At 46.0% G+C, this 26,977-nt stretch overlaps 1 protein-coding gene and 1 pseudogene across 1 annotated transcript; both read left to right on the plus strand.

Annotated features, from left to right (window-relative positions):
* The first annotated feature begins 7,036 nt into the window (after window positions 1-7,036).
* Window positions 7,037-7,085, plus strand: LOC119619552 (U7 small nuclear RNA; annotated as a pseudogene).
* A 3,042-nt stretch (window positions 7,086-10,127) lies between these two features.
* CYP2E1 (cytochrome P450 family 2 subfamily E member 1) lies at window positions 10,128-21,333 on the plus strand. The gene is made up of 9 exons (XM_008017283.3): window positions 10,128-10,305; window positions 11,200-11,359; window positions 13,986-14,135; window positions 14,519-14,679; window positions 15,087-15,263; window positions 16,148-16,289; window positions 19,326-19,513; window positions 20,007-20,148; window positions 21,031-21,333. Exons 1-9 carry the CDS (start codon window positions 10,129-10,131, stop codon window positions 21,213-21,215), a joined length of 1,482 nt encoding a protein of 493 aa, XP_008015474.3. The 5' UTR covers window position 10,128; the 3' UTR covers window positions 21,216-21,333.
* Window positions 21,334-26,977: the final 5,644 nt, after the last annotated feature.

The following is a 26,977-nucleotide window of genomic DNA, read 5'->3' on the forward strand; positions in this document are numbered from 1 at the left end:
TTAAATACATTGAATTATTAATTCTAAATGTTTTCACAAATAAAAATACCATATGGTTTCAAAAGTGAGTTCTTCTAAACCTATTAGATTATATCAATCTTATATAAACTATTCAAAAGGATCAAATATGAATGGATGGTCATCAAATCATTCTATGGAGCCTGGATAATTTTGACATTCAACGCAGAGAAAGACAGAAGAGAAAACTATGGGCCAGCCTCATACTGAACATAGAAGCAAAAATCAAAACAACCTGTGAGCAAACCTAATGCAGCTGCCAGCCAGCCCTTCCTCTGGGTGCAAATCTGTCAATACATTAAAAAAACAAAGTGTCAGGACCAAACTATGTTTATTCCAGGGTCCAAATAGTGGTTCAACAGTAGAGAATATATAAATTTATTCACCACTTTAACAAATTGAAGGGGAAAATCATCTGAACATTTCAAAAGAAGCATTTAGTACAATTCAACATCTATTATTAACTTAAAAATTCTTAGTAGACTAGAAATAAAAGGGAATTTCCTTAAACTCAAAAAGGATGCATATCAAAACCCCACAGCAAACATCATTCCTAATGGGGCAGTGGCTACTGAGTGTCCTCTTAGAGAACTGAGATATTTCCCATTAAAGTAAAAATCAAGGCAATAGTGTACTCAGGATCTATTTGTGCAATAAGACAAAAAGAGAAATTACAGGAAAAAGGACTGAAAGATATAAAGCAAAACTCTCATTGGTCACAGATGACAGGATGGTCTACTGAGAAACCACAAAAGAATCTGCACAGAAATTATTGGAAATAAGAGAGTTTAGCAAGGGGGCTGCCTCTAGGATCAATAAACATTTGTGTTGCTATACACTAGCAATAAATAGTGGGAAAACGTAATTTATCAAGAACTCTGCTGAAAAAACTCAAAGTTACCTAAGAGTGAGTCTAAAAAAAATGTGTACAATTTATATGCAGAAAAATTTAAAATTTATTGAAAACATTTTAAAATGGGCTAAATAAATGGAAACAGATTCCACATCATGGATAGGAAAAATCAGTACTTTAAAGAAATTTAATTCACAGAGTTTATGTGATTCCGATCAAAATCCCAAAAGAGTTTTTGAGGAAATTTAACTGAGTCTTACAATTTGTGTGGAAGAACAAAGAACCAAGGCACTCTTGAAATAAAAAATGGTGGTGGGACTTGAGGTATTGCTCCTCACAAGAGGGCGTTAGCTGAGGGGTCAGCCGGCAGACCCTGACCCAAACGATGAATGAATAAAACGTACACCGACACACAGATATTCGGCTTTGCCAGTCCAGCTGAGTGTCCGACAGCCTACACACCAAGAGAGGTTTGTCACTGCGGCTGCCTCTGAGCAGCTTGCACTTCAGACATTTATTTAGTATACAATTAACACCAGAAGCTCTGAGTCAACACACTTGTGGATAATTAACATGGTTAAGAGAGTAGTTCTATGAATGATTAAAGCTCAGGTACCACGGTTTAAATACCACCAGGGGGCAATTTCCCTGGCTGACCTCCCTCCAAGTGGGCCATTGGCTCAGAGGTTAGTTAATGGAGGTGGGGTAAACAGACTTAACTGGGGAAGCCTCTATTGTCCCTAGTATTTACCCTATGACTTAATGCTCTAAGGTAAGAACCTGCTGCCTTCATCCTGTTCAATTACTACAAGCTATGTAACCTTTCAGCCTTCCAAAAAGGTTTGTGACTATTCCCTACAACTTTCCCTAATATTTCCCTTTAATGTTTCTGCCACCATCCTGAGTGAATCCCAACAGGACTTGCACTATTTGATATCAACACTACTACAAAGCTATGATAATTAGAATGCTGTGGCATTGGACCAGGGAGAGACAGGCCTCTGATGCATCCCCTGTGTAAGAACTTTGTCTTGTGCTGGAAGAAGATTTGGGGATCAGAGACCGGATCCTGGGACAATTCATATCTATATGGGAAACAAACTTCCTTAGTCCTTACTATGTACAAAAACAAATTCTGCATAGATTTAGGGCATAAATGTGAACAGTAAAACCTTATAAATAAGCAGTTATCTTTATCATCTTTCTGGCTAAGAAAGGATTTTTATTTTTGAGACATGGTCTCACTCCAAAACCCAGGCTGGAAGAAGGAATTTTTTAAACTCAAAAAGTGCTAATCCAAAAATACAAGACTATAACTTGAGAACATCTGTTCATAAAAAAGCAATGCCATAAATAGTGTAGAAACATAACCTAAAGGATGGAAAAATTATTGCAACACATAGAACTGAAGACGGAATAAAGCATTCCTACAAACAATGAGAGACCAAGACCCCAGGGGAAGAGGAGAGCAAAATACATAAAATACATGGGTAGGCATTTCAGGGAAGAGTATGTATAATTCTGATGAGAGAGAGAAAGAGAGGAAGTGAAAGTTTCTCTACTTTATAATCAAGGAAATGCAAGATGGGACCACAATTAAATATCATTTTATATCCATTAGATGGGAAAATATTAAGAAATATATTAGTACCTACTGTTGGTAATAACAGGAACACTTAGACACCACTGGAAGCATGTAAATGGTTCAAATACTTGGAAAACAATCTGGTTCCATGTATTTTAGGTTGCCCAGGTACACACTTGGCCTAGAGATATTCTTACACAGTGCTCCAGGAATCACGTGGAAAAATATTCCTAGTCTGCAGTAGCAAAACCTTGGGAATAATCTGACAGGTCAGTGGTTAAACAAAGTGCGACATATTCTTATCTGTGGAGTCACAAAGTCGAGAAACTGCAGCAACACCTCTCGACGTGGTAACGACAAATGATGAGCAAAAAATTCAAGCCTCAGCGAATATAAATGCTATGAAATCCCTTTAAAAATCCAATTACACGATATAAAAAAGAAAATCACAGGAAACATTCAAAGCAAAATTCGGGACAGCGGCCACCTCTGGAGGGAGGCAGTTGGATGTGAGAGCTTCTGGCAGACGCGGCTTGAATGAGATGTTGTTTGGGGTTGGGAGTGCGCTGCCTGGTGTCCATACGTCACCACACTCGATAATTTACAGAAGCCGTTCACACGTTTTGTCCTGTGTCTCAAACGGGGCACCCGGAGCCGAGGCGCCTCCCCCGCGGCTTCTCTCTGGCGCCCTCTGGTGGGCGGGGCCCAGGCGAGCGGGATCCCCTCGGGGCCTCAGGGAGCGCAGCCCCAGCGGGACCGGAGGGCTCCCTCCTCCACCCAGCCGGGCTGCCACTTCCGCGTTGTTTGCTCCCGGAACCTTAACCGCGGCTCAGCGCGCGGGCAGAGCCGGCTGACAGGAGACAGGACACAGCGCAGGGCCGCGCGCCCTCGGACGGGGAGGCTTTGTTCCTGCACCAGCGTGGCTTGGCCTTTGGACGCGGCGAGGTTGTGTGTTCTCTGCTTTTGTTTTACTTGGAACAGACGTTTGGCTTTTGTCAAGGTCATTATTTCTAATGATGTGTGGCATTGAACATTAGATACTTGCCCACACGAATGTCTGTTTTAGGGTTCTCCACCCTTTTGACAACACAAAACAAGAGGAAGTTTCCCGGGAGAGCCCTCAAATCAGCCGTTCTGAGCATGTTTTCAGCCTCATCCGTGCTCCCCTCCCTTCTTCTCCAGAGCCTTTTGGGTGCCCAGAAAAGTAACATTCTTCTGCCTCTTAGCTCTGTGGTGCGGGGATTTATGGCACTGATCGTCCTCCTAGAGCACTTCTGAGATGTTTGATGCTTCCTACTTGTGAGTGTGCAGGGAGGGGAGGGAAGTTCGCTGTCAGTCTGACAACACGTGATCTGCCACTGAGGAGAAGTTGGCTGTGGAGGGAGGTCAAGTAGCCCAGGGAGGTGGGTATTCCAAGTGTACGCCCTCGTGTAGCCCACCCTCTCCCCACAAAATTGGGTCCTGATTTTATGTGGAAGATGTGTGTCTAGGAGCAGGAATCCATGGAAGACAAGATATGATATAGAAGAAACAGGCAAAGGGACTGTTACAACACATATTCTAGGGTAAATAATCACTCGATAGGTGGCTGAAAATGTGAATGCCCTCGATATAAATTAATTTATAAAATAGAAGAAAGTATATTTGAACAAATTTAAAACTAATATTCTAAAACTAAAATTCCCAAGATTTGGGGCAGAGTGTATATTGCAAGAGAAGTAGAGAAGAAAAGCATGCTAAGGTCCCTTCTTGTTCAGATAAGAAGATACTGACAAATTATTCAAGTTAATAAAAAACTATAAGTCTATATGTACTTTCAGATTCAAGGGTAACCAGTGGTAGAATAACAACAGGATTCCAAATCATCAAGCGAAAAGAAGAACAAACAGAAAATGATCAATCCAAACACAGGGAAAGGAAACACACATACACACATACATATACACACATACATACACACATGCACACACATACGCACACATACATACACATCATAACAGCCAAATTTAGTGATCATGATAAATATGACTGTTTAATTCTCCTATAAAAAGGAAAAACTTTCTGTTTATGTCAAAGCTATAGAATGTTTACAGGACACCTATCAAGAACAAAAATGACATAAAGATACTTTAAATATTGTGATGAGCAAAGATAGACCAGGGAAATACTATGAAAAGCAAACACATGTAGTAACAGTTATCAGAGGGGACAAAAAGATGTTTATACAATGTAAAAGGTACAATTAGAAGATTAATTGCTAATTTTTAATATGTATTTAATATAGGAGTAGATTTTTAAAATAAAGGATAATTTAATAAAACATGATTCTAGTCGGAGAAATCAAAGCACCTTACCTAGAAATGACCAGATCACATAGATCTTTTCTAAAGGCGACTTTTTTTGTTTTTTTTGAGATGGAGTCTGGCTCTGTCGCCAGGCTGGAGTGAGTGGTGCGATCTTGGCTACTGCAAGCTCCGCCCCCCGGGTTCACGCCATTCTCCTGCCTCAGCCTTCAGAGTAGCTGGGACTACAGGAGCCGCCACCACGCCTGGCTAATTTTTTGTATTTTTAGTAGAGACAGGTTTCACCGTGTTAGCCAGGATGGTCTCGATCTCCTGACCTCGTGATCCGCCCGCCTCGGCCTCCCAAAGTGCTGGGATTACAGGCGTGAGCCTCCCCGCCCGACCGTAAAGGCGACTTTTAAATTAAAAATAACCGATGGGGAAGGTCTTTTAGAAAACATTGTCTAAATTCCAAAGGCCGTAAAGGAAAAGTCTGAACATTTTAACTGTATAAAAATCTAACTTACACAAGGAAATCAAACAAGAGACTGGGAGGAACTTCCAAACCATAAAACGTAAAAACAAGTACTATTTATTTGATAGACAAAGAGTCCTGAAAATCTGAGAGGAAATATGTAAAACCCCAATATGAAAAGGGAAGGAAGTGTTTCATTAAAAAAGAAATTCAAATAAAAAATCAATAGATGAAAAGATACTCTATTTCTTTACTGACCAGAGAAATGCAAATTAAAGTAATGACATATGAATTTTCAGTTATCAGTGACTGACAGTATCCAGTGTTGGAGAAGATGTGTAGAAATTGGCACTCCCATACTACTGTGGGGGGTTTCAAGTGTTTCAACCTTTTCAAGAAGCAGTTTTATATACCTATTAACATCGTAAGTCCACACATCTAGTGATGTAACCGTCCCACTCCCACAAAACTGACTTACAGAGATACGTGCATGTCTGAACAAAGATACATCTACAGGTACCATTGTGGCACCTTTTGTAACATAAATAGTTGGGGAAACCATTTGAATTGTTCATCAACTCAAAATAGACAAATTGTGAAATCCTCACAAAATGTAGTATGTGTATGTATGTTTATATAAATTGTTTTTAAAGTTTGGAAAAATACACAGAATACTTTTAACCATAGTATGGTACACACTATTGATTAGTAATCAATCCCATTCCTAATTCCTTTAACATTTTGACGCATTTGCTTAGAAAGTCTTTGCACTTTCCAGCATCTCTTGCACAGAGGAGTGGTGACATTCTGGCCGGGCGCGGTGGCTCAAGCCTGTAATCCCAGCACTTTGGGAGGCCGAGACGGGCGGATCACGAGGTCAGGAGATTGAGACCATCCTGGCTAACCCGGTGAAACCCCGTCTCTACTAAAAAAATACAAAAAACTAGCTGGGCGAGGTGGCGGGCGCCTGTAGTCCCAGCTACTCGGGAGGCTGAGGCAGGAGAATGGCGTGAACCCGGGAGGCGGAGCTTGCAGTGAGCAGAGATCCGGCCACTGCACTCCAGCCTGGGCGACAGAGCGAGACTCCGTCTCAAAAAAAAAAAAAAAAAAAAAAGAGGAGTGGTGACATTCTAACCAATAATTTAAAAAATCTCAGATTTTCTGGAAGTTTCTTGGAAAGCTCTTATTTTCCTGATAAATAGGATAGACAAGAGAAGCACTTTCAGAATGGCAGGATAAGAAGCTCTGAAAATCTGTTCCTCCAGAATGGCGATGTGAACACCAGCAAAATTGTTGAAAAATGAATGAAGCCTCAGAGACCTTTGGGGCATCATCAAGAGGATCTACACAGGCACAGTGGGAATCACAGAAAGAGAAAAATAAGGGGACACAAATACTATTTGAAGAAATAATGGGTGTAAATTCCCCAAATTTGATGAAAAAGATCCATCTGTATCTCCAAAAGCTTAATAAATGAATATTCATTTATTATCATTTATTCATTTATTCTCAAAATAGAATAAATGAAAGGAGAGCCATACCTGCACACACTGTAGTCAAACAATCAAAGGGAAAGTGGGAGTCCTGGAAGCAGCAAGAGCAAAATGAGTCATCAGGTAAATCAGCCCTCGTTAAAATAATAGAACCTGTTCACCTGAAACTGAAATGAGTCATCAGGTAAATCAGCCCTCGATAAAATAACAGCACCTGTTGACCAGAAGCCATGGGGCCAGCGGGCAGTGAGATGACACAGTCAGGGCACTGAAGGAAAACACTGCCAACCAAGATTTCTGTATCCAGAAAACATGCTTCCAAAAAGACAGAAGTATTACAACTCTTTAGAATTTGTCTAGCAGGTTTTCTATTACCCTCCCCCATTAATTAATTAATTAAAATTTAAAATATATCTTAGCCTTTTGGCTAAGAACAAATGTCAAAAAGAAAGAGAAATTAAGACATTCTTGGATAAACAACACGGAGAGAATTCCTAAGCCTGTCATAAGAAATACTGAAGGAAGTCTCTCGGGTCAAAGTCAAAGAACACTAGTAACTCAAATCCACATTATACACAGAATTAAAGTAAGTGCAAAAAAGTGTTTTAGTAGGTATAAAATTAAAACTACAAATAATAAAAAGAATTAGCAGAATTTTTCCGTCTGAATGGGGCTTAAAATATGGAAGCTGCCTTTAGGGTGAATTTGGGACTCTCAGTTTTCACTTCACCCACTTCCGTGTTGTTTGCATTTGTTAAAAGGAGATATTTTACTTTCTCAATTAAAATTATCTTTCTAATCTTTATAAACAATTATTTAATTCCAATAAATCTTCTCTATATTGCTTTACTAGTGAGTTATATTAAAATTTTGAAGCATAGACAATTCCCCTACAATATAAAGTATCTCCAGGCACAGAGAAGACAGGGGTTTTGCAGTGGTTTCTAGAATAGTGCAATTTTTATGCCAGAACCTAATGTAACACAAAAACTATAGCCCGATTTTGTTTGCGGTTATAGATGCAAAATTGCTAAAAATACTATTAACAAGTTGAATCCTTAGAGTGTTAAAAGAGTTTCACTCCATGAAGGAGTTGGTTGTGATGTGGAACTATGAGGTATTTTTTTATGATAAAAGTTCGTGGTACTTTTATGGTACATTGTGAGACAGTGTTTTCATCTGACATCGTACTAGCAGGTCTATGGAGAAAAGTCACAGGATTGTCTCAATCAAAAAGACATTTCATTAACCCAAATCTCATCCCTGAAAAACACTGTTAGTTATCTAGAGAAAGAAGAAAATTGTCCCAATACAGTCACCTCTTTGCCATACCCAGCCAACAGCAGACGTGACGGAAGCCTGAAGAACTCCCTGCTACAGGCACAGGCACAGGCACACGCACTCTGTCATCCTGATTATTTGACCTTGTCCTAGAATGTCCTGCCAATGGGATAGATGCAAAACAAATAAAAGCACTGACTTCTGAAAAGAAGTACACAGAAATGTCATTATTTTCAAACAACATGTTCCCGTATTTAAAATTTGATGTTGGTTGGGCATCTAACAGTATTATGGCCAGAGGACTTAGACCACAGCTACATCCCTGTGAGGCACAGATTCTCCAGGGCACGCAGGTCCCACGTGGGATGTGCACACTCAGGTAAGCTGCACAGACGAGGCTATCCTCAGCCCAGGGGAGCCAGAGGCCTGCTCTGAGTTTCCACGCTGATGCTTCCTGTTCTCACCCCACCAAAGCCAAGGTTTCAATTTCAGTCTGCGGGGAGCTGACTCTGCCCCTCTCAAGCACTAGGAGAAGGAACCAGTAAGCAAGGAAACTTGTGGACCCCAATGGCTGTCTGTCTCGGCCAAGCCTGGCTGGGCCCACAAAAGGAGAACAGGGTGCAGGGGTCTGGACAGCTCAGTTTCTGCCTAGGAAATTGTCCCTACCACCTCACACTGGCCACTGGAAAGGAAAGACAGGAGGAGAGGGTATGCTAATTCACCCATGTGCCAGGCTAGTTCTCCATTGTCAGTTCTTACCTCGAGGGGTGCAAAAAACCAGAGGGAGGCAAAGGCTCCTGAAGCTTCTGCCTGAGGCCAGTGCTCCTTCTTGGTTCAGGAGAGGTGCAGCATTAGGTGCAGCGCAACCAATGACTTGCTTACGTGGCTAATAAATTGCCAAGAAAAAAACTGGGTTACAATGCAATATATAGTATGGAGTCTCATTTTTGTATAAATACAAGTATAGAATGGCATAACTCAAAATCCACAAGTCATTTGGTTGGATTGTAAATGACTTTTATTTTCTTCATTTCTCATTATATTTTCTATTATACATATTCATTGCTTATATAAAAGTATAAAATTTCAGCCTATGAATTAAGAACTTCTATATATTGCCAGTTAGAAGACAGAATGAAAAATATATTCTCTTCATTCTAACCACACACACACAAAAAGCTCCACAAATTACCTGCAGACTACATTCATAGAAGGTGGAAGAGGGCCTGTATGAAGAAAATAATTAATACATGAAAGAAGAAACTAGTCAATGTGGAGCTCTACTGTGTCCCAGGATCAACAAAGACAAGATATCTTTAAAATCGTCTTCCAAATTTACCCTAACGTAAAACAAGTCCAATAAAACCCTAATGTAATTTTTAAAGAATTTAAATGTGGAGTAATACCAAAGAATAATTTTTTCTTAGTTTTCTACAGCCAGAATATAAACCCTTTTAAAAAATAAAAACAGAGATTAACTTTCTCAGAATTGGTCAACTCTTTCTTTCCTTTTATTTTTCTTTCATGGAATTTTCCAGTTAATTTGAGAAAGTGGAAGAGAATTCCGATGTTGAATTTTCCTTCTGGCCCCACTCATGTGGCAGATGGTGATTCAGATACTACTGAGGGCTACTCAGACAAACCTCCTCATCAGACATCAAGAGGCTGTTGCACCAGGAGGGCCGGTACCCTGTCTAGAGGGGGTTGGCATGTGGCTGACGTTGTATTACATTAAACCCTACTCCAAACAAATTCATGGCAATACGGCTGGAGTTCCCCTTTGTCCAACCAGTGCCAAAGGGCAAGACAGTCCCTCACCCCACGTTCTTAACTATGGGTTGGCAACATGTCCCTGGATGTGTTTACTGGCACAGTAACAGGTGCTAGCAACCAGAGTGTTGACATGGCCCAGCTTCGCCCTCACCAGGTCACTGACTGGAAACCCTGGGGGCCACCACTGCGGGAATCAGCCTTCGAAAGGATGGCCAACAGCAGCTAATAATAAACTAATAATTTGGGCTACACGAGAAGGAAGAAGGCATTGGTTGGTGGGTCACCCACCTTCTCAAAACACATTATAAAAAGCCCTGCGTTTCCACAGGATTGTCCTCCCAGGCTGGCAGCGGGACCCCAGCGGCACCATGTCTGCCCTCGGAGTCAGCGTGGCCCTGTTGGTGTGGGTGGCCGTCCTCCTGCTGGTGTCCGTCTGGAGGCAGGTGCACAGCAGCTGGAATCTGCCCCCAGGCCCTTTCCCACTTCCCATCATCGGGAACCTCTTCCAGTTGGAATTGAAGAATATTCCCAAGTCCTTCACCCGGGTAAGAGAAATAGTGTTGATTTTAGGGAGAATAACTCAGGAATTGGATCTGGTGTGTGTGTATTCAACTGCTTTGCAGACAAATTGTGGTTGTTCAATACCAGCCTGTTGTGAGTTAACGGAATTGATGGTATCCTGGAGCGACACTCAAAATGTGTCGCCTGCGGTGCAGCTGGAGCCCGGAGCCCGCGTGCCAGGCCCTGGAGGCCCCCGCCGGTGCCTCGTCCTGGGGCTGATGATGGGGAGGCCGGCGAGGCCGGGCTGCTGCGAGGCCAGGATAACCGCGCTGGCGGCCAGATGCGCACCCGCTGGGCGTCAGCCTGTGTTTGCCAAAGCAGGAGTTGAAACGTGAAGTGTTGGGTCAGCCCGTGTGGCACCAATACCTGCCGCCTACGACTGTTGTGAACACTGAATGGGCCAACAAATCTAAACGTTAAATGAACTGATAAAGAACGCCCTCAGCATGGAGCAGGCGCGGGTGTTCGCGCTCTTGGGCCTGCGCTCTGCGGGGCGCGGGCTGGCGGCGGGCGGGGGGCACTGGCTCAAGCTCGGGCTCCCGCGCCAGAACCGGGTCCAGAACCTCGACTCCGGAAGCGGGCAACGGGGCGGTTGGTGGGCGCGCCTTAGGGAAGGGACTTGAGCCGGAGTCCGCGGAGTTGCCCGAATCCAGGCGGGTGGGGTGCGGGGCAGCTGGAGCCCCCCGCGCGCCCTGCAGACGCAGCAGCCTCTTGTGGGGAGGGTCTCCCCCACCTCGGGCTGGACAAAGGCAGCCTTTCCCCACATCCCTCTGGGTTCTCTAGAGCAACAGCAAGACCCGCCTGGCAGGGGTGTGGCTCAGAGCCCCGCACCTCCTCGCCGGGCCGCGGGCCTGACTTCCAGCCTCGGGTCTCCGCAGCTGGCCCAGCGCTTCGGGCCGGTGTTCACGCTGTACGTGGGCTCGCGGCGCGTGGTGGTTGTGCACGGCTACAAGGCGGTGAGGGAAGCGCTGCTGGACCACAAGGACGAGTTCTCGGGCAGAGGCGACATCCCCGCGTTCCAGGCGCACAGGGACAGGGGTGAGTCCGCGTCCCTGGCACGGGGCGGGGGGCGCATACCACGCCCCGGGACAGTTACGGGCGCCAGCCACGTCGGCGATGGCCAAATACTAAACTAACATAATGTTACAGTAACAGCATCCGAAGGATGACTTCGGGATTCGGGCGATGGCCCCCGCGCGTTGCCTGCGGCTCGAGTCGCACTGAGTCGCCCAGGAGTCCGGCCTCTCAGCGACCGGGCGAGTTCACAGGGATGGGCGGGGCTGCTTCTGAGCAGGAGTCGCCTCCCCCACCCGCACCGCCCCGCCTCCGGGCCCGCAGGCTCCTCCCGGGAGCGCTTTCGCCTCCTGTTCAACCGCCTGGGCACAGGTGGCTTCGTCCACCGAGGTCCCCTCACCCACGCTGAGGCGTCGGAAGCTGCGGACACTGCGCGCCTCGGGGCTTTGCTCAGCTGCAGCCGGTGACCTCCAGAGAGGGAGCCTCTGACGTGCCGCTGGGGGGATGTCCTGAGACCGGGAAGGGGGAAGAGACCCACTGAAATTCCATCTCCCAGCCTCACCTCTGCTGTCTCCTCCACATCTCCTGTCTCCAGAGCCCCGAGTTCAGCAAATCCAGAAAGCGGCCTGTTCCCTCTCTAGGGAGAGGAAGGTTGGGGTCTGGAGGTCTGGCTCGTCTTTATCTGAGCATTCTCCCAGCCTCCTGGCTTCAGACCCCAGCGAGGCGGGGCTGCCGGCCGGCTCCCCTCTTCCTGCTTGCAGACCCGGCCTGCTGCTGCTTTCTCCTTCCTCCCTCCCTGCCCCTCGCTTTCCAAGTAGATTAGAAATAACACGTGTCCCACATGGAAGCCTCTAGTTCCTCCTGAGTCAACTTTGATGACGAGGCTCCAGAAAACCTAAGCCATGCTGTGTGGGATTTTTACATGGTGAGCTCGCGCTCTTGCCCTATTTAGTTGTCCAGTCTACATTCCTGAACATTGTGAACATTGAATGGGCCAACAAATCTAAAAATTAAACGAACTGATAAAGAAGGCCGGCAGCACAGAGCAGGCGCTGGTGTTCGCGCTCTTGGCGTGCGCTCTGCGGGGCGCGGGCTGGCGGAGGGCGGGGTCCGGCTCCAGCTCAGGCTCCCGCGCCAGAACCGCGTCCAGAACCTTGTCTCCGGAAGCGGGCAACGGGGTGGTTGTATCACAATTAGTGGCATTTGGTTTTCCTTCTTTTACATTGTGGGTTTGTTTTACTTCTCTGGGGTTGCCAAAAACAAAATTAACCATCTCAGACCTTGTCGTTAACACAGAGGAGCATTACTGGAGGAGGCCTTGGGGTTCTGTGGTTGAGGAGCTCAGGTCTGGTTCCAGGGAGCCCTTATCTGCCACCCACGGGTCCAAGGCACAGTCTGAGGCAGCAGGGCGGGGAGCGGAACTCACATCAACACAGATCGGGTCCAAGGGGACTTTGCTGCCTCTGCCTGGGGGCTCTAAAGCTTCATTTTCACATGACGCACAGGGCCCAGACTGGCGGAAAAGTAGCAGAGCCCTGGGCATGGGCTGCACCTGGCCGTTGAGGGACAATGATGGAAATATTCCTCCTTAGCACAAAACTGAGCACAGTCTGTGTGACAACGTGTCAAGGGAACTGCACACATCCTTTCAGAAAAAGTTCATAAAACGGAGAAAGCTTCGTTCCCAATCTAGATTTTTAACCTGTTGAATGCTGTCTAAATGGGTCATCTCGGGGTGCCCTCCGCTCAACATGACCACGTCTGCCCCCTGCCCCACCTGTCTCCTCAGTCCTTCCTCCACACCTTTCAGGATGAGATGAAGCCCTCAGTCCAGCTGCACCCCTGCCCCACCCACCTCATCTCATGTGGCCCCGCCCCTCTCAGGCCAGACAGCCTTGCTTCTGGAGCACGTGAGCACAGCTTTGCCAGGCACTTTCTGAGTGCCCTGCAGGCGCCTCCTAGGAGTGGTCAGTGGTCAATCAGCTAATGAAGCTGTGTAGGACATGACCCTTGTTTACTGCAGAATGCCCAGAGCTGGCAGGATGTCTTATATGCGGGAGGTACCCAAAATGTATTTATCGAGGAAGTGATGATGGATAAGAGGAAGACAGAGAGTGAGGGAGAGAGGGGGAAGGGGCCCCTGAGGTGTAAATGCTGTGGCTGGGAGTGTGCAGGGAAACAGGGACAATTTCAAGGTTCCTATCTGGGAGAAAATAAAAAGGTTTATAGTTCATTGAGATAAGGGTGGGAATAGGTGAATATGTATTCCCTTATATAGAAAGGGAAAGAGGTGGGAGGTGTTCTTGGAGTGGCCATATGTGGTTTTATGTAGCATGGGGAAGACTCAGCAGAAAGGAGAAAGAAAGAAGGTAAATTGACAGCATGAAAGAGCACCCAGGAGAGGCTACATGTGGTGAAGGAACCACAGTGCAGACTGAGGGCCCCAGAAAGGCTCCTCCCCAAAACCTGACCAGTGGCCGGTGCTGGCAGCTCCCAGGCTGGGACATCCCTCTGTCTCTCTGTCCCTCTGTCCCCTCTGTCACTTGTTTACACCCCTGCAAACCCTGCTGTGCTCTCCCAGGCCCTCTCTAGCCCGCTTCTCCCCAGAATGGGTACTTGGAATAACCCTCTCCTGTCCCCTCTGCCTTAGGAATTATTTTCAATAATGGACCTACCTGGAAGGACATCCGGCGGTTTTCCCTGACTACCCTCCGGAACTATGGGATGGGGAAAGAGGGCAACGAGAGCCGGATCCAGAGGGAGGCCCACTTCCTGCTGGAAGCGCTCAGGAAGACCCAAGGTGCGTATCTGCTGCAAGGCCCAGTCCTCATGCAGACCAGGGGCGCAGGGAGCCCTGGCTGGGACTCCTAGACTGCATCTGAACCACAGGGACCTGCGGACAAGGAGAGGGTCCTGTGAGTCCACAGATACTGTGTTTTAGAACTCTAGTTTCCAGCTACACAGTTCAGGGAGCAAGGGTGGCCATTAAACATGTGACTTGTATCCTAAATACTGTCGAAAAGCAAAGGAAATTCAAACAGGTTCAGACATTCACTATCTTTTGTAAATCGCCAGTTATCAGGGCACCTTCTCACAGGCCTTGGTGAACCTCAGCGGGTGACTGAGTCGGTGGAGGAGTCTCCTCGTGTCCATCTTCTGATTGCCCCGACTGCCTGTTTCTAGGCCAGCCTTTCGATCCCACCTTCCTCGTCGGCTGCGCGCCCGGCAACGTCATAGCCGACATCCTCTTCCGCAAGCATTTTGACTACAATGATGAGAAGTTTCTGAGGCTGATGTATTTGTTTAATGAGAACTTCCAACTGCTCAGCACTCCCTGGCTCCAGGTGAAGCCACTTTCCTCTTTCATCAATCATCAACTGTATAGTTTACATTAGAAAAAGAAGGAAAATTCAGGTTATATGTGATAGACAGGACTGCAAAAGCCAAAGAACATAGCTTCACAGGGTGTTTGATTAGACATCCTAAATATTACTCCCAGAGACATCTCTGGGGCCCTACACACCCCGTTTCGTAACGTCAGGATGCGTATTGACCTGTGTGTGCCCATTTGCCGTGCAGTGTGCACTGCTGAGGAGAATGGTGCCCAAGAAGGACACTGTTAACCCAAAATATTCCAAATAAACAATGATTACAGCCACAAATTCAGGTTTGGAGAATGTGTTGTTGTTCTAACCCACAGAATTATGTTGCATCCAGAAGAAAATAGTAAAATATTTTTTTCCCTCTCTAGCTTTACAATAATTTCCCCAGCTTACTACACTACTTGCCTGGAAGCCATAGAAAAGTCATGAAAAATGTGGCTGAAATAAAGGAGTATGTGTCTGAAAGGGTGAAGGAGCACCTTCAATCTCTGGACTCCAGCTGTCCCCGGGATCTCACCGACTGCCTGCTTGTGGAAATGGAGAAGGTAGGCTCGGCCCTCCCGTGATGTGGGCTCTCTGGGGTGGGCAGGGAGCGCACGATTTCCGATTTACAGTGTGACCTGCACTCGCTGGTGTCCAGGCCTTCCAGCGCAGCACGCTCTTAGTTTCACACACACACTCTTGGCTTCAGCATGACCACTGGACGCAAGTCAGCCTGCCTGGCTGCCAAGCTGGCCTGAGGCTTTGGGGTGGTGTAGGTGGGCCCCTTAGCTCTCTCCAGGTCCCGCTGCTCAACTCTTTCTAGTTCACAGACTTTGAGAATTGCATATTGTCTGAGGAGAAACCCTCAGCCTTCCTTGTGGGCATGTACTCCCCAAGTGCACAGGTGCAAGACTTCTAGCCCTCCCCAGCTTCATCCACCTGCAGCCGCTCAGGACCCTGATCCCCTGCCTCCTTCCCAGCTTGGAGAAGCTTCTTGTGTCCTTGTCTTGTCCTTTCCTGTGGCTTGTGGCTCAAGAACAACATGTGGAGCCCACACTGATTTCCCAGAACTGTCTGAGCATCTCCTCCACCAGTTTGGCCCCTCATGGCAGCAGACACTAGCCCTGTAGCAGGAGGGGTCAGCAGGAGCCGTTTAGCTCCTGCCTGAGCTATGACCAAGGTCAGGGGGATGTCGCCTCTCCCAGGGTGGCCCTCATGCTGTTGAGGGAGACAGAGCCCTGTCCTGCCCTCAGCAGGTTTCCAGGGAGCCTCAGTTTCCATGGCTGTGCGGTGGAGACGACCCTGTCTGTCACAACTCCAAGTCACAGTTCCACTGGGAGAGCCTCTTGGACACTGTCTCCTGTGTCCCTGTGGAGCTGGGAGGTGGCTGGTTCTGTGCTGAAAGGAGACAAGCAGCCCCTTCTCCTGTCTGTCTCTGGCATCACAGGAAAAGCACAGTGCAGAGCCCTTGTACACAATGGATGGTATCACCGTGACTGTGGCCGACCTGTTCTTTGCGGGGACCGAGACCACCAGCACCACTCTGAGATATGGGCTCCTGATTCTCATGAAATACCCTGAGATCGAAGGTAAGCAAGTGACTGGAGGGACACCGTGCGTGCAGATGCATCTCCCTGGATGGCCAGCCTTGCACGTTTTAGGCTGCAGCTTTCTGTTTGAAGCTGCTTGTTAACCCTCATGGTGATGTGGTGAGATGGCTGGATGCACTGCTTTGAGGGGAGATGTTACTGTCTGTGCTGGACACCTGGTACTCTTACACACTGGTCCGTACCCCACGAAGAAGCCCCTGGTTGCAGAAAACATCCCAACACCAGAGTGGAGAGAGGTGGCAGGGTCAGCATTCTGCTCCATAAATAACCTATTTATGACAGAGAAGATAATGTCCCAGTTCCCCCGAGTAAGACCTGGTCTTCTAGGCAGAGCAGGTGGGGAGGTTGGAGCTGGAGGGGAGGGTCCTTGCTGGGGCATCTTCCTCAAATGCAGATGTGAGGAGGGAAGTCCAGGAAGAAGCAGCTACAGCTGCCCTGGACCCTCGTCATTCCTTCCCCAGGTCTCCTCCCAGCGGCACCTGGGGCAGTTGGGACTCTGTGCCTGGAGGAGGTGTGAGGGGTCTGGGCCTAGGTGGGCAGAGGGTCGTGTCCTGAGAAGCACCCATCTGGGCCAAGTAGAGGTGATGTGAGGGCACCCACGTGTAAACAGGCCAGTCAGGGCTGGTTCCAAGTAAAGGGGAGGAAAGGGAGCTGCAGCCTGGCTGGAGACTGCCTGGGGGCCCAGACCCCCGCCTCTCGCTGGGCTGGACACAGGGCTGGGCAGCCTCTGCCCGAGGCAGTTCACAGCCGGAGTGGTGTGTCCCGCCCTCCTCAGAAAGCTGCTGCTAATGGTCATTTGTGGTCTTAAGTCTCGTCAGCTCCTGAAAGCAGGAATTACAGGCTATGAAGTTATTGTCCCCAAGAAAGTCGACATGTGACGGACCCAGGGTCAGACCCTGGCTTTTCTTGTTATTTTCCTCTTCCTCTTCCTCTTCCTCCTCTTCTTCTTCTTTTTCCTCTTCTTCTTCTTTTTTGAGGGGACAGGGTCTCACTCTGTTGCCCAGGCTGTGCAGTGATGCAGTCATGGCTCACTGTAGCTTCTACCTCTTGGGCTCAATTGATCCTCCCACCTCAGCCTCCCAAGTAACTGGGCCACAGGTGTGCACCACCACACCCAGCTGATTAAAATGTAAAAGAAAAAATATTTTGCCTGGGCATGGTGGCTCATGCCTGTAATCCTGGCACTTTGGGAGGCAAAGGCAGGTAATCACGAGGTCAGGAGTTCGAGACCAGCCTGGCCAACATGGTGAAATCCCGTCTCTCCTAAAATACAAAAAAGTAGCCGGGTATGGTTGCACGCGCCTGTAGTCCCAGCTACTTGGGAGGCTGAGGCAGGAGAATCGCTTGAATCCCAGAGGCACAGGGTGCACTGATTGGAGATCGTGCCCCACGGCACTCAAGTCTGGCAACAGAGCAAGAATCTGTCTCAAAAAAAAAAAATTTGTAGAGACAGGTTGTTACTGTTTCGTCGGCTGGTCTTGAACTCCTGGGCTCAAGTGATCCTCCTGCCTTGGCCTCCCAGAAGTGCTGGGGTTACAGGTGTGGCCACCATGCCCCATCCCTGGCCTTTGCTTTTTCAATCACATGGAAATGTGAAGGGTCAAGGAGCCAAAAGTTTAGGGAAGGAATCATTGCATGGATCTGCAGCGATTATAAGAGAACTTTCAACTGCTCTGCACTAGGGGAACCATGGACTCAAAAAATGTTTTAAATTATTATTTATGAGGAGGTTCCAATATAGACAAAAGGAAAATAAATATGATTGACATGCATATATCCATTGCCAAATTTAACATTTATTAACATTTTGCGATACTTACGTCAGAACTCTTCAAAAGAAAACGTGTTACAGAGCCAGCCAAAGTCCACCTCCTCACATCTCCCCACCTCTCTCCCCAGAGATGGCTCCAGAATTGCTGTGTGGCTTTGCACCTTTAACAGTTATTAGTTAGCACAATATTCATATTATTGCTGTATGTGTTTAATATTTCACCTGGGTACTTACATAACATTTTGCAACTTGTGTTTTTTTTCACTCAACATATGATGACATTCCATGGGAAACTCCAAATACGGGAAGGCTAGGCAACTTGCCCAAGGCAGCTGTGACCTCTGTCAGAAAGACAGAGACTGTCCAACTTCAAGAAGTAGACCCTGCATGTCTGATTCTGTTCTGTAAATTCCCTTCATACTCAGAAGCATGCAGTAAACAAGCCTGGAGTAATTATCAACGCAAAGATTACCCTCCCAGAAGAAATTTCCAAAACACTTTCATTATCTTCTACTCATTACATGAAGAGAACTGAATAAGCCATCATCAACTAAGATAATGGATGCCAAAACATCCTGTAAATAACCTCATAGAGCTTAGCTCTCACTAAGTTTTTGGAGAATTTTCCAGTAATGCAAAGGACCTAGGGAAATTTAAGCACTGCTTAGGATGTTCCATAAACATCTTCTGGCTGGGTAGGGGAGTGGATGGATGGGGGTGGACAGACAGACGGATGGATGGATGGATGGATGGATGGATGGATGGGTCAATGGATGGGTGGATGGGTGGATGGTTGGATGGGTAGATGGGTGGATGGGTGGGTGGTTGGGTGGATGGATGGGTGGTTGGATAGATGGATGGATGGGTGGGTGGGTGGATGGGTGGTTGGGTGGATGGATGGATGGGAGGGTGGATAAATGGGTGGATGGGTGGATGGGAGGGTGAATGGGTGGGTGAGTGTATGGGAGGGTGGATGGATGGGTGGTTGGATGGATGAGTGGGTGGGTGAATGGGAGGGTAGATGGCTGGCTGGGTGGGTGGGTGGGTGGATGGTTGGGTGGGTGCGTGGTTGGTGGATGGATGGAGGGTGGATGGATGGATGGAGGGTGGATAGATGGAGGGGTGGGTGGATGCGAAGATGAGTAGATGGTAAAAGGGTGATTGAATAGATGGGTGGATGATGGGTGGGTGTCCAACTGGCCATGAACCAATCCCTTAAATTTGTCCCATTCATATCCTGGCAGAGAAGCTCCATGAAGAAATTGACAGGGTGATTGGGCCAAGCCGAATCCCTGCCATCAAGGATAGGCAAGAGATGCCCTACATGGATGCTGTGGTGCATGAGATTCAGCGGTTCATCACCCTCGTGCCCTCCAACCTGCCCCATGAAGCAACCCGAGACACCATTTTCAGAGGATACATCATCCCCAAGGTCCAGCGTGAGCCTGGAGCACACAGCATGAACACCATCTTATCAGCTAATCGCCTTCATGCCAGGGAGCAGGATGGGGGCCCCAAGACCCTTCCCTTTGGCAGGGGTCACCGAGTGGAGAGGCTGCCCCCTACTCCCACCCTGTGGAGTGCTGCTTCCCCAGGAGTGCTCAGATTGGCCTGGTGACCAGAAAGGTGGAGGAAATCTGGAAAATGCCTCAGCAGTTAATGCCTGGGACTGTAGTGAATTCTAATGCCAGGAACAATCACAACCAGTTCTGGGGTTAATCCTGTGAGATTAGGGCTTTCATCTTCATTTAGACCTGACCCCTGACTGCTTTCTATCTAATCCTTCACTAAGCAACTCCCTCAGTTGGAAATATACTATCTTCTATAGCATAATATTCAAAACAACATTCATCACTGGGGGTTTCCAGGTGAAAGCCCACATTTTGTTAACATGACTCACTGAGACAAGTCTTTGTTTCTTCCAGGGCACGGTCATAGTGCCAACTCTGGACTCTGTTTTGTATGACAACCAAGAATTTCCTGATCCAGAAAAGTTTAAGCCAGAACACTTCCTGGATGAAAATGGGAAGTTCAAGTACAGTGACTATTTCAAGCCATTTTCCGCAGGTGAGAAAGATCAGAGGCAGCACCTTCCCTTGAGGAGCAGCCCACACTCCTCATGTCCACTCCACGTGTGCTCTGCCCTTGTCCCAGGCACCCACTGACACCCCAAACCTCACTGTGTGTCCTGTTTCTATTGACAACATGACCCACATGTACTCTTCCCTGTTCAGGGAAGTTACATAACATCTTTTAGCAGCAATCCTGGGAATGAAGTGTTGTAGGTGGATTTTTTTTCCCCAAAGACTAGATATTTTACATCATTCATTGCTAAATTCTGTTTCTATTTTAACAAGACTTAGTGAAAAGCTCTCAAAGCCATATAATCCAATTCTCCCTAATTGTAAACCAGAGCTACTAAACAAAACCTAACCTTTGGTTACCTAGAATCATCACAGGAAGCATCAAAGCCTTCCTGGGATGTGACTCAGTGACTCTCTCTGAGGCACTTGTCCTCCTTCCCAGGGCCTCATCTTAGGGATTGTTGTGGGAAGATCACACAACCAACTCCATACTTTTCACACCCAATGCTGGAGCCCCAGCTTCTAACAGGGCCCTACTTCCCTCCTGTAGGCATCACTGGTGAGCACTGGGGGTGGCTTCTTTACTAGGCAGACACGGTCTTCCCAACTTAACACCGGTTTTTGTAGTTGAGCTCTGGATAATTGAGGTTGATGAAGGCTGGTCCCTGAATTAGTCAGTGTCGCTGGTATTCTTCCACTCAAGTACATTTTGTGCTGCTTTTAATAGACAGAGAGGGGTGAGTCCTGCCTTGTGATGGTCATTTGCCCACAGCCTCCTCCTCCCTGCTTCCCCTAGTCTCACTGTTGACAGCGTCATGTCTCTGAAACTCCCTCAGTGTCTCATCAATACCATTGTTACTTCTAGGAAAACGAGTGTGTGCTGGAGAAGGCTTGGCTCGCATGGAGTTGTTTCTATTGTTGTCTGCCATTTTGCAGCATTTTAATTTGAAGCCTCTCGTTGACCCAAAGGATATCGACATCAGTCCTGTAAATATTGGGTTTGGCTGTATCCCACCACGTTTCAAACTCTGTGTCATTCCCCGTTCATGAGTGTGAGGAGGACCCCCTGAATCCCCTGCTTTCAAACAAGTTTTCAAATGGTTTGAGGTCTGGCTTCCTCAAATCGATTCCTTTCTTTGCATATGAATATTTGAAAATAAATATTTTCCCAGAATATAAATAAATCATCACGATTATTTTAACTACACGTGAAGTCATGGAATACCTTAATTGTTGAAGTGATTCTCACAGAGAGAGGTTTTTTTTCCTTTGAGAGTTTCGCTCTTATTGACCAGGATGAAGTACAGTGGTGCGATCTTGGCTCACCGCAACCTCTGCGTCCTGGGTTCAAGTGATTCTCCTGCCTCAGCCTCCCGAATAGCTGGGATTACAGGCACCCACCACCATGCCAGCTGATTTTTTGTATTTTTAGTAGAGACAGGGTTTCACTATGTTGGTCAGGCTGGTCTTGAACCCCTGACCTCAGGTGATCTACCTACCTCAGTCTCCCGAAGTGCTGGGATTACAGGTGTGAGCCACTGTGCCCAGCCAGAGAAAGGTTTTAAATATATGTTTACTTTAATATTAAGTTGTAACATAACTTTCATATTATTGAAAAGCTCTTCAATCTAGGATCACATCACTTCAGTTTCAGAAACATATTGAGGTGGGGAATTTGTATTAAGTTTCTCTAAAGGGACAGAAACAATAAGATAGATGTATATACGAAGGGGAGTTTATTAGGAGAATTGACTCACGATCACAAGGTGAAGTCCCACAATAGGCTGTCTGCAAGTTGAGGAGCAGAGAAGCCAGTTCGAGTCCCAAAACCCCAACAGTAATCCTTTCCTAACGTCAGGATGCATATTGACCTGTGTGTGACATTTGCCGCGCAGAGCGTGCACTGCTGAGGAGAATGGTGCCCAAGAAGGACACTGTTGACCCAAAATATTCCAAATAAACCATGATTACAGCCACAAATTCAGGTTTGGAGAAAGTTGTTGGACAATTCACTTTATAGGATAAGTTAATAAATAAGATTTTTCAAACCCAATTGCACTATCATCCTCACGATTCTGGAAAGGTTGAACGGACAAATGGTATCTTGAAGCTAACATTAGTTAAACTAACAGAGTCAAGTGGTTTATTTTGGTCAAAAGTTTTTACCACTAGCCTTAATGGTAATTAGATTAACCTCTATGGGAAAACACAAACTAACCCCTTATGAAATAATTACTGTAGCATCTATTCCTTTGATAATACAACATTGTGTATCCCCTGTACTTGTTAGCTCTGATGTGACTCAATAATGCAAGGCCTTGATGCATTTTGCAAATGTACATGTCCACCACTTGAAGTAGGCTTTCTATGAACCACCAATTGATAATGTTCAGATCTTCCATCACCTGGAACCTAAAGACTGGGTCTTTTGGAGATGACACTAGAGAAAAACTGCCCTTGAGTCTCACTGAAAAAACCATACCAGGGTCTTCTTACTACTCAACACTGCAGTAAAGCTTCAGTGCCTGAGCCTTGGGTTCATGTCTCTGGACTAAAGAGAGCTCCCTTGGTTTCTTGGACTTGTCAACCTATAGGTGACTTAAAATTGAGAATATCCAAAGGAAATCTTTCTTAGAAACAGATGGCATCACGAAGTAGACAGCTTTCCCAGGATGGTGCACCAAGACTTCATTTGACTCTTTTTCATTGACTAAGATTTGTTTTTGTTTTGCATTAATGTAAAGATGTTCAAGCTTCCTCTTTTGTTAGAAACTTTCACTACTCAAACCAAACATCCTTTAAGGTCTACTGTGCAGAGTATAGCCACTCTCACTAACTGAAACAATTGCTGACTATGTCAACTAGATATATGGGAAGAATCCAAAGTAATATTAGAACCTCATCCCATACACATTTGGGTGAGCAATTCAGGAAGCTGACTTTATCAAAAGGTTTGGTATCCTTCCCTTGGCAGATTGGTTGATTTTTTTTTTTCAGTGTATAAATATTATCATTCTATATTTGTTTCTTGATTGTAAAAACATTTAGAGAGCACTGATTATTATAATCAGAACTAGGAAGATTATCAAATAATGTTCCTGCTGTTATTGTTTTTTATTCTTTATTTTTTAAATTTTTTCTTCTCCATAGGTTCTTGGGGAACAGGTAGTAGGTATCTGGCTACATAAGTAAGTTCTTTAGTGGTGATTAAAAAAAAACTTGCGGGCCGGGCGCGGTGGCTCAAGCCTGTAATCCAAGCACTTTGGGAGGCCGAGACGGGCGGATCACGAGGTCAGGAGATCGAGACCATCCTGGCTAACACGGTGAAACCCCGTCTCTACTAAAAAAATACAAAAACACTAGCCGGGTGAGGTGGCGGGCGCCTGTAGTCCCAGCTACTCGGGAGGCTGAGGCAGGAGAATGGCGTGAACCCGGGAGGCGGAGCTTGCAGTGAGCTGAGATCCGGCCACTGCACTCCAGCCTGGGCGACAGAGCCAGACTCCGTCTCAAAAAAAAAAAAAAAAAAAAAAACAAAACAAAACAAAAAAAAAACTTGCTCATGCATGTTTATAGCAGCACATTCACAACTGCAAAAATGTGGAACCAACCCAAATGCCCATGATTGAACAAGTGGATAAAGAAACTGTAGTATATATATATGATGGACTACTACTCAGCCATAAAAAATAATGAGTTAATGGCATTCACAGCAACCTGGATGGGATTGGAGACTATTATTCTAAATGAAGTAACTCAGGAATGGAAAATCAAATATCGTATGTTCTCACTCATGAGTAGGAGCTAAGCTATGAGAATGCAAAGGCATAAGAATGGACTTTGGGGACATACCATGGACTTTGGGAACTCACAGGAAAGGGTGGGAAGGGGGTGAGGGATAAAAGACTGCAAATTGAGTTCAGCGTATACTGCTCAGGAGATGGGTGTACCAAAAATCTCACAAATCACCACTAAAGATTGGTTGATATTTATGATCAACTAGTTTGACATTGGGAAGAAGCTACAGAACCAAAGGGATAGACTGTAATTACTACTGGTTTTCTTTCTCTCTCCTCTCCTCTCCTCTCCTTTCCTCTTTCTTTGACGGAGTCTTGCTCTGTCACCAGGCTGGAGTGCAGTGGCGAGATCTCGGCTCACTGCAACCTCCACTTCCCAGATTCAAGCGATTCTCCTGCCTCAGCCTCCCGAGCAGCTGGGACTACAGGCAAGTGCCACCATGTCCAGCTAATTTTTGTATTTTTAGTAGAGACAGGGTTTCACCATGTTGGCCAGGATGGTCTTCATCTCTTGACCTCGTGATCCATCCACCTTAGCCTCCCAAAGTGTTGGGATTACAGGTGTGAGCCACCACGCCTGGCCTACTACTGGTTTTCTTAAAGTATTCTTTTGCTCTTAATGAAACTGCAAAAGGTTTTCATTTTTAATTCTGAAATCTGTGTCTTCTTGAAACATCTCAGATTAATATCCCAGGAGTTCAACCTTTGTGGTTGAACCTTTGAATTCAGTACCTTACTGAATTCCATTTTGCAGGCCATACTTATTGTCTTCTGTTCTTTATCCCTTTGAAAAGGTATGTTTTTTCCCTTGACTATGATGATAACTGTCTCCTTCCATCATTTTGTCAACTCCTGTAACTTTTTCTCTGGTTGTAATTCTGCTGTTATGACCTGATACTGAAATGTTTATTTTCAAGGTCTAGAAAAAGCATGTTTTCCTACAGTATAACTTGATTTTGTACTCTTGGCTTTTCTTGGTATGTCTGAATTGTTCAATGTAATCAGGAAACTTACCATGCTGTTATTAAGAGCCATGTATTCCCCAATCAAGGAACTAGTTTTCTTGTTTACATTCCTCTATAATATGGTGTACACTCATCACAATGGACATACTCTTCCTGTGTCTGGTTAAAGTACCCTTTTCATCAGGTTTGACTTCCAGTTTATCTAAATGGGCCTTTAACATTTGTATTTCTAGCAGGAACCTTAAAACTTTCAGTCTGTACTTACCTATTACCCAGTTTCAAAGCCATTTCCACATGTTTAGATATTGTCACAGCAGTACCACATTCCTGGTAATACAATTTGTCTTAGTCTACTTGAGACGCTATAACAAACTATCATAGACTGGATGGCTTTAACAACAGAAATGTACCTCTCACAGTTCTTGGACTTCTGAAAAGTCCAAGATCCGGAGCTGGCTGATTTGGTTCCTGGTGAGGGCTCTCTTCCTCGTTTGCAGATGGTTGCATTCCTATCGTGTCCTAAGATTGCACTTCCTTGGTTCATGCATGTGGGTAAGGTCGGGAGAGGTGGGAAAGGGAAGATTTTCCTGCTTTTATAAGGCCACTGATATCATGAGGGTCCCACCCTTGTGACTTAATCTAATCCCAATCACCTTCCAAAGACCATACCTCGAAATACTACCACACTAGGGGTTAGGGCGTCAACATATGCATTTGAGGAGCGACATAAATATTCAGTCCTTAACACAAAGGGGGTGGTTGTGGTGGCCACGGTCAAATACTCAGGACAGGAATTCATGGTGGAAAGCTGCAGTAGGGAAGTAGGAGAGGCACTGGGAAGTGGGCTATCCTCTCCTCAAGGACAATTGCCTCCTTGTGAATGCAATAATCTTCATTAAATGCTAAAAAAGGGATGGGTAGTAGTAACCTCTACCAGGTTTCCTTTTAGGTCTGGGAGTGTGGGGTGTAGGTTGTGGCAGAGAGCCAAGCCAGGATCATGACACAGTTGTGTAATTTGAAGGTGTCTTACTTAGTCTGTTTAGTGTTGCTATAAAGGAATACCTGAGGCTGGGCAATTTATAAAAAGAAAAAGAAGTTTATTTGGCTCATGGTTCTTTAGGCTATACAAGAAGCATGGCACTAGCATCTGTTTCTCATGAGGGCTTCAGGCTGCTTCCACATATAGTGGAAGATGAAGGGGGATCTGCTGTGTGCAGAGATCACATGGCAAGAGAGGAAGCAACAGAAGGGGAGGGAGGTGCCAGGTTTTGTTTTCTTTTAACAAGAAGTTCTTATGAGAACTAATGAGTGAGAACTCACCCATCCTAAGGGAGGACATTAATCTATTCATGAGGGATCTGTCCCCATGGTCCAAACACCTCTCATTAAGTTCCATCTCCAACACTGGGAATGAAATTTCAACATGAGATTTGAAGAGGTCAAACAAACCAAAGTACAACAGAAGAGAATATTGGGCCTGGGAGTCTGACTGGCAAATATACTTTAAGTCAAGGAGCTATGTGCGTGCACAGGTGGCAAAGGCAATGTTGACATCTGCAATACTGTCATAATGAACCAAGGTGCAGTAACCCAACTGGGAAAGTTAGAGCCCAAATTAAGGGTGGGGCAAGCAAACAGTTTTTTACATTGCAGCGTTTTGCCCCCAAATGGGTGATGTTCTATTGCAAATAGGTTTTAAATCATATGGCCTGATTTGGGTGTGCGTTGTTAATAGACTGTGAGGTTGTCTGTCAATTAAAACACTGCCCTGTGGGCAGGCCCAGTTGTTGGTTTGTTTGGTCACAGGCAAGCCAGGAAAGTCTTTAGGTTGTAGGCTTGTAGTAGCCAAAATTGATGGCTTGTTGTTCTTAGCATTTATGCTGTTGGTTTAAACAATGGCTTACTTGGAAGGTTTTGGCCTCTGGATTGCAAACCAATGAAAGCACCCAGACCAATATAGTAAGGAGATCAATAGTACACAGAAGAGTGTGCAGCTGCATTTGACTGGCTTTTGTTGTTTATTATTGAATTTCCTCCAGAATGTACTACTGCC

Source organism: Chlorocebus sabaeus, chromosome 9 (assembly GCF_047675955.1).
Source record: "Chlorocebus sabaeus isolate Y175 chromosome 9, mChlSab1.0.hap1, whole genome shotgun sequence".
Lineage (NCBI taxonomy): Eukaryota > Metazoa > Chordata > Mammalia > Primates > Cercopithecidae > Chlorocebus > Chlorocebus sabaeus.

Excerpts from the sequence above, each read along its gene's own strand:
- CYP2E1 (XM_008017283.3), top strand. The coding sequence starts at position 10,129 with ATGTCTGCCCTCGGAGTCAGCGTGGCCCTGTTGGTGTGGGTGGCCGTC. Across the intron at positions 10,306-11,199 it reads TTCCCAAGTCCTTCACCCGG|CTGGCCCAGCGCTTCGGGCC; the intron begins GTAAGAGAAATA and ends GGGTCTCCGCAG. Across the intron at positions 16,290-19,325 it reads GAAATACCCTGAGATCGAAG|AGAAGCTCCATGAAGAAATT; the intron begins GTAAGCAAGTGA and ends ATATCCTGGCAG.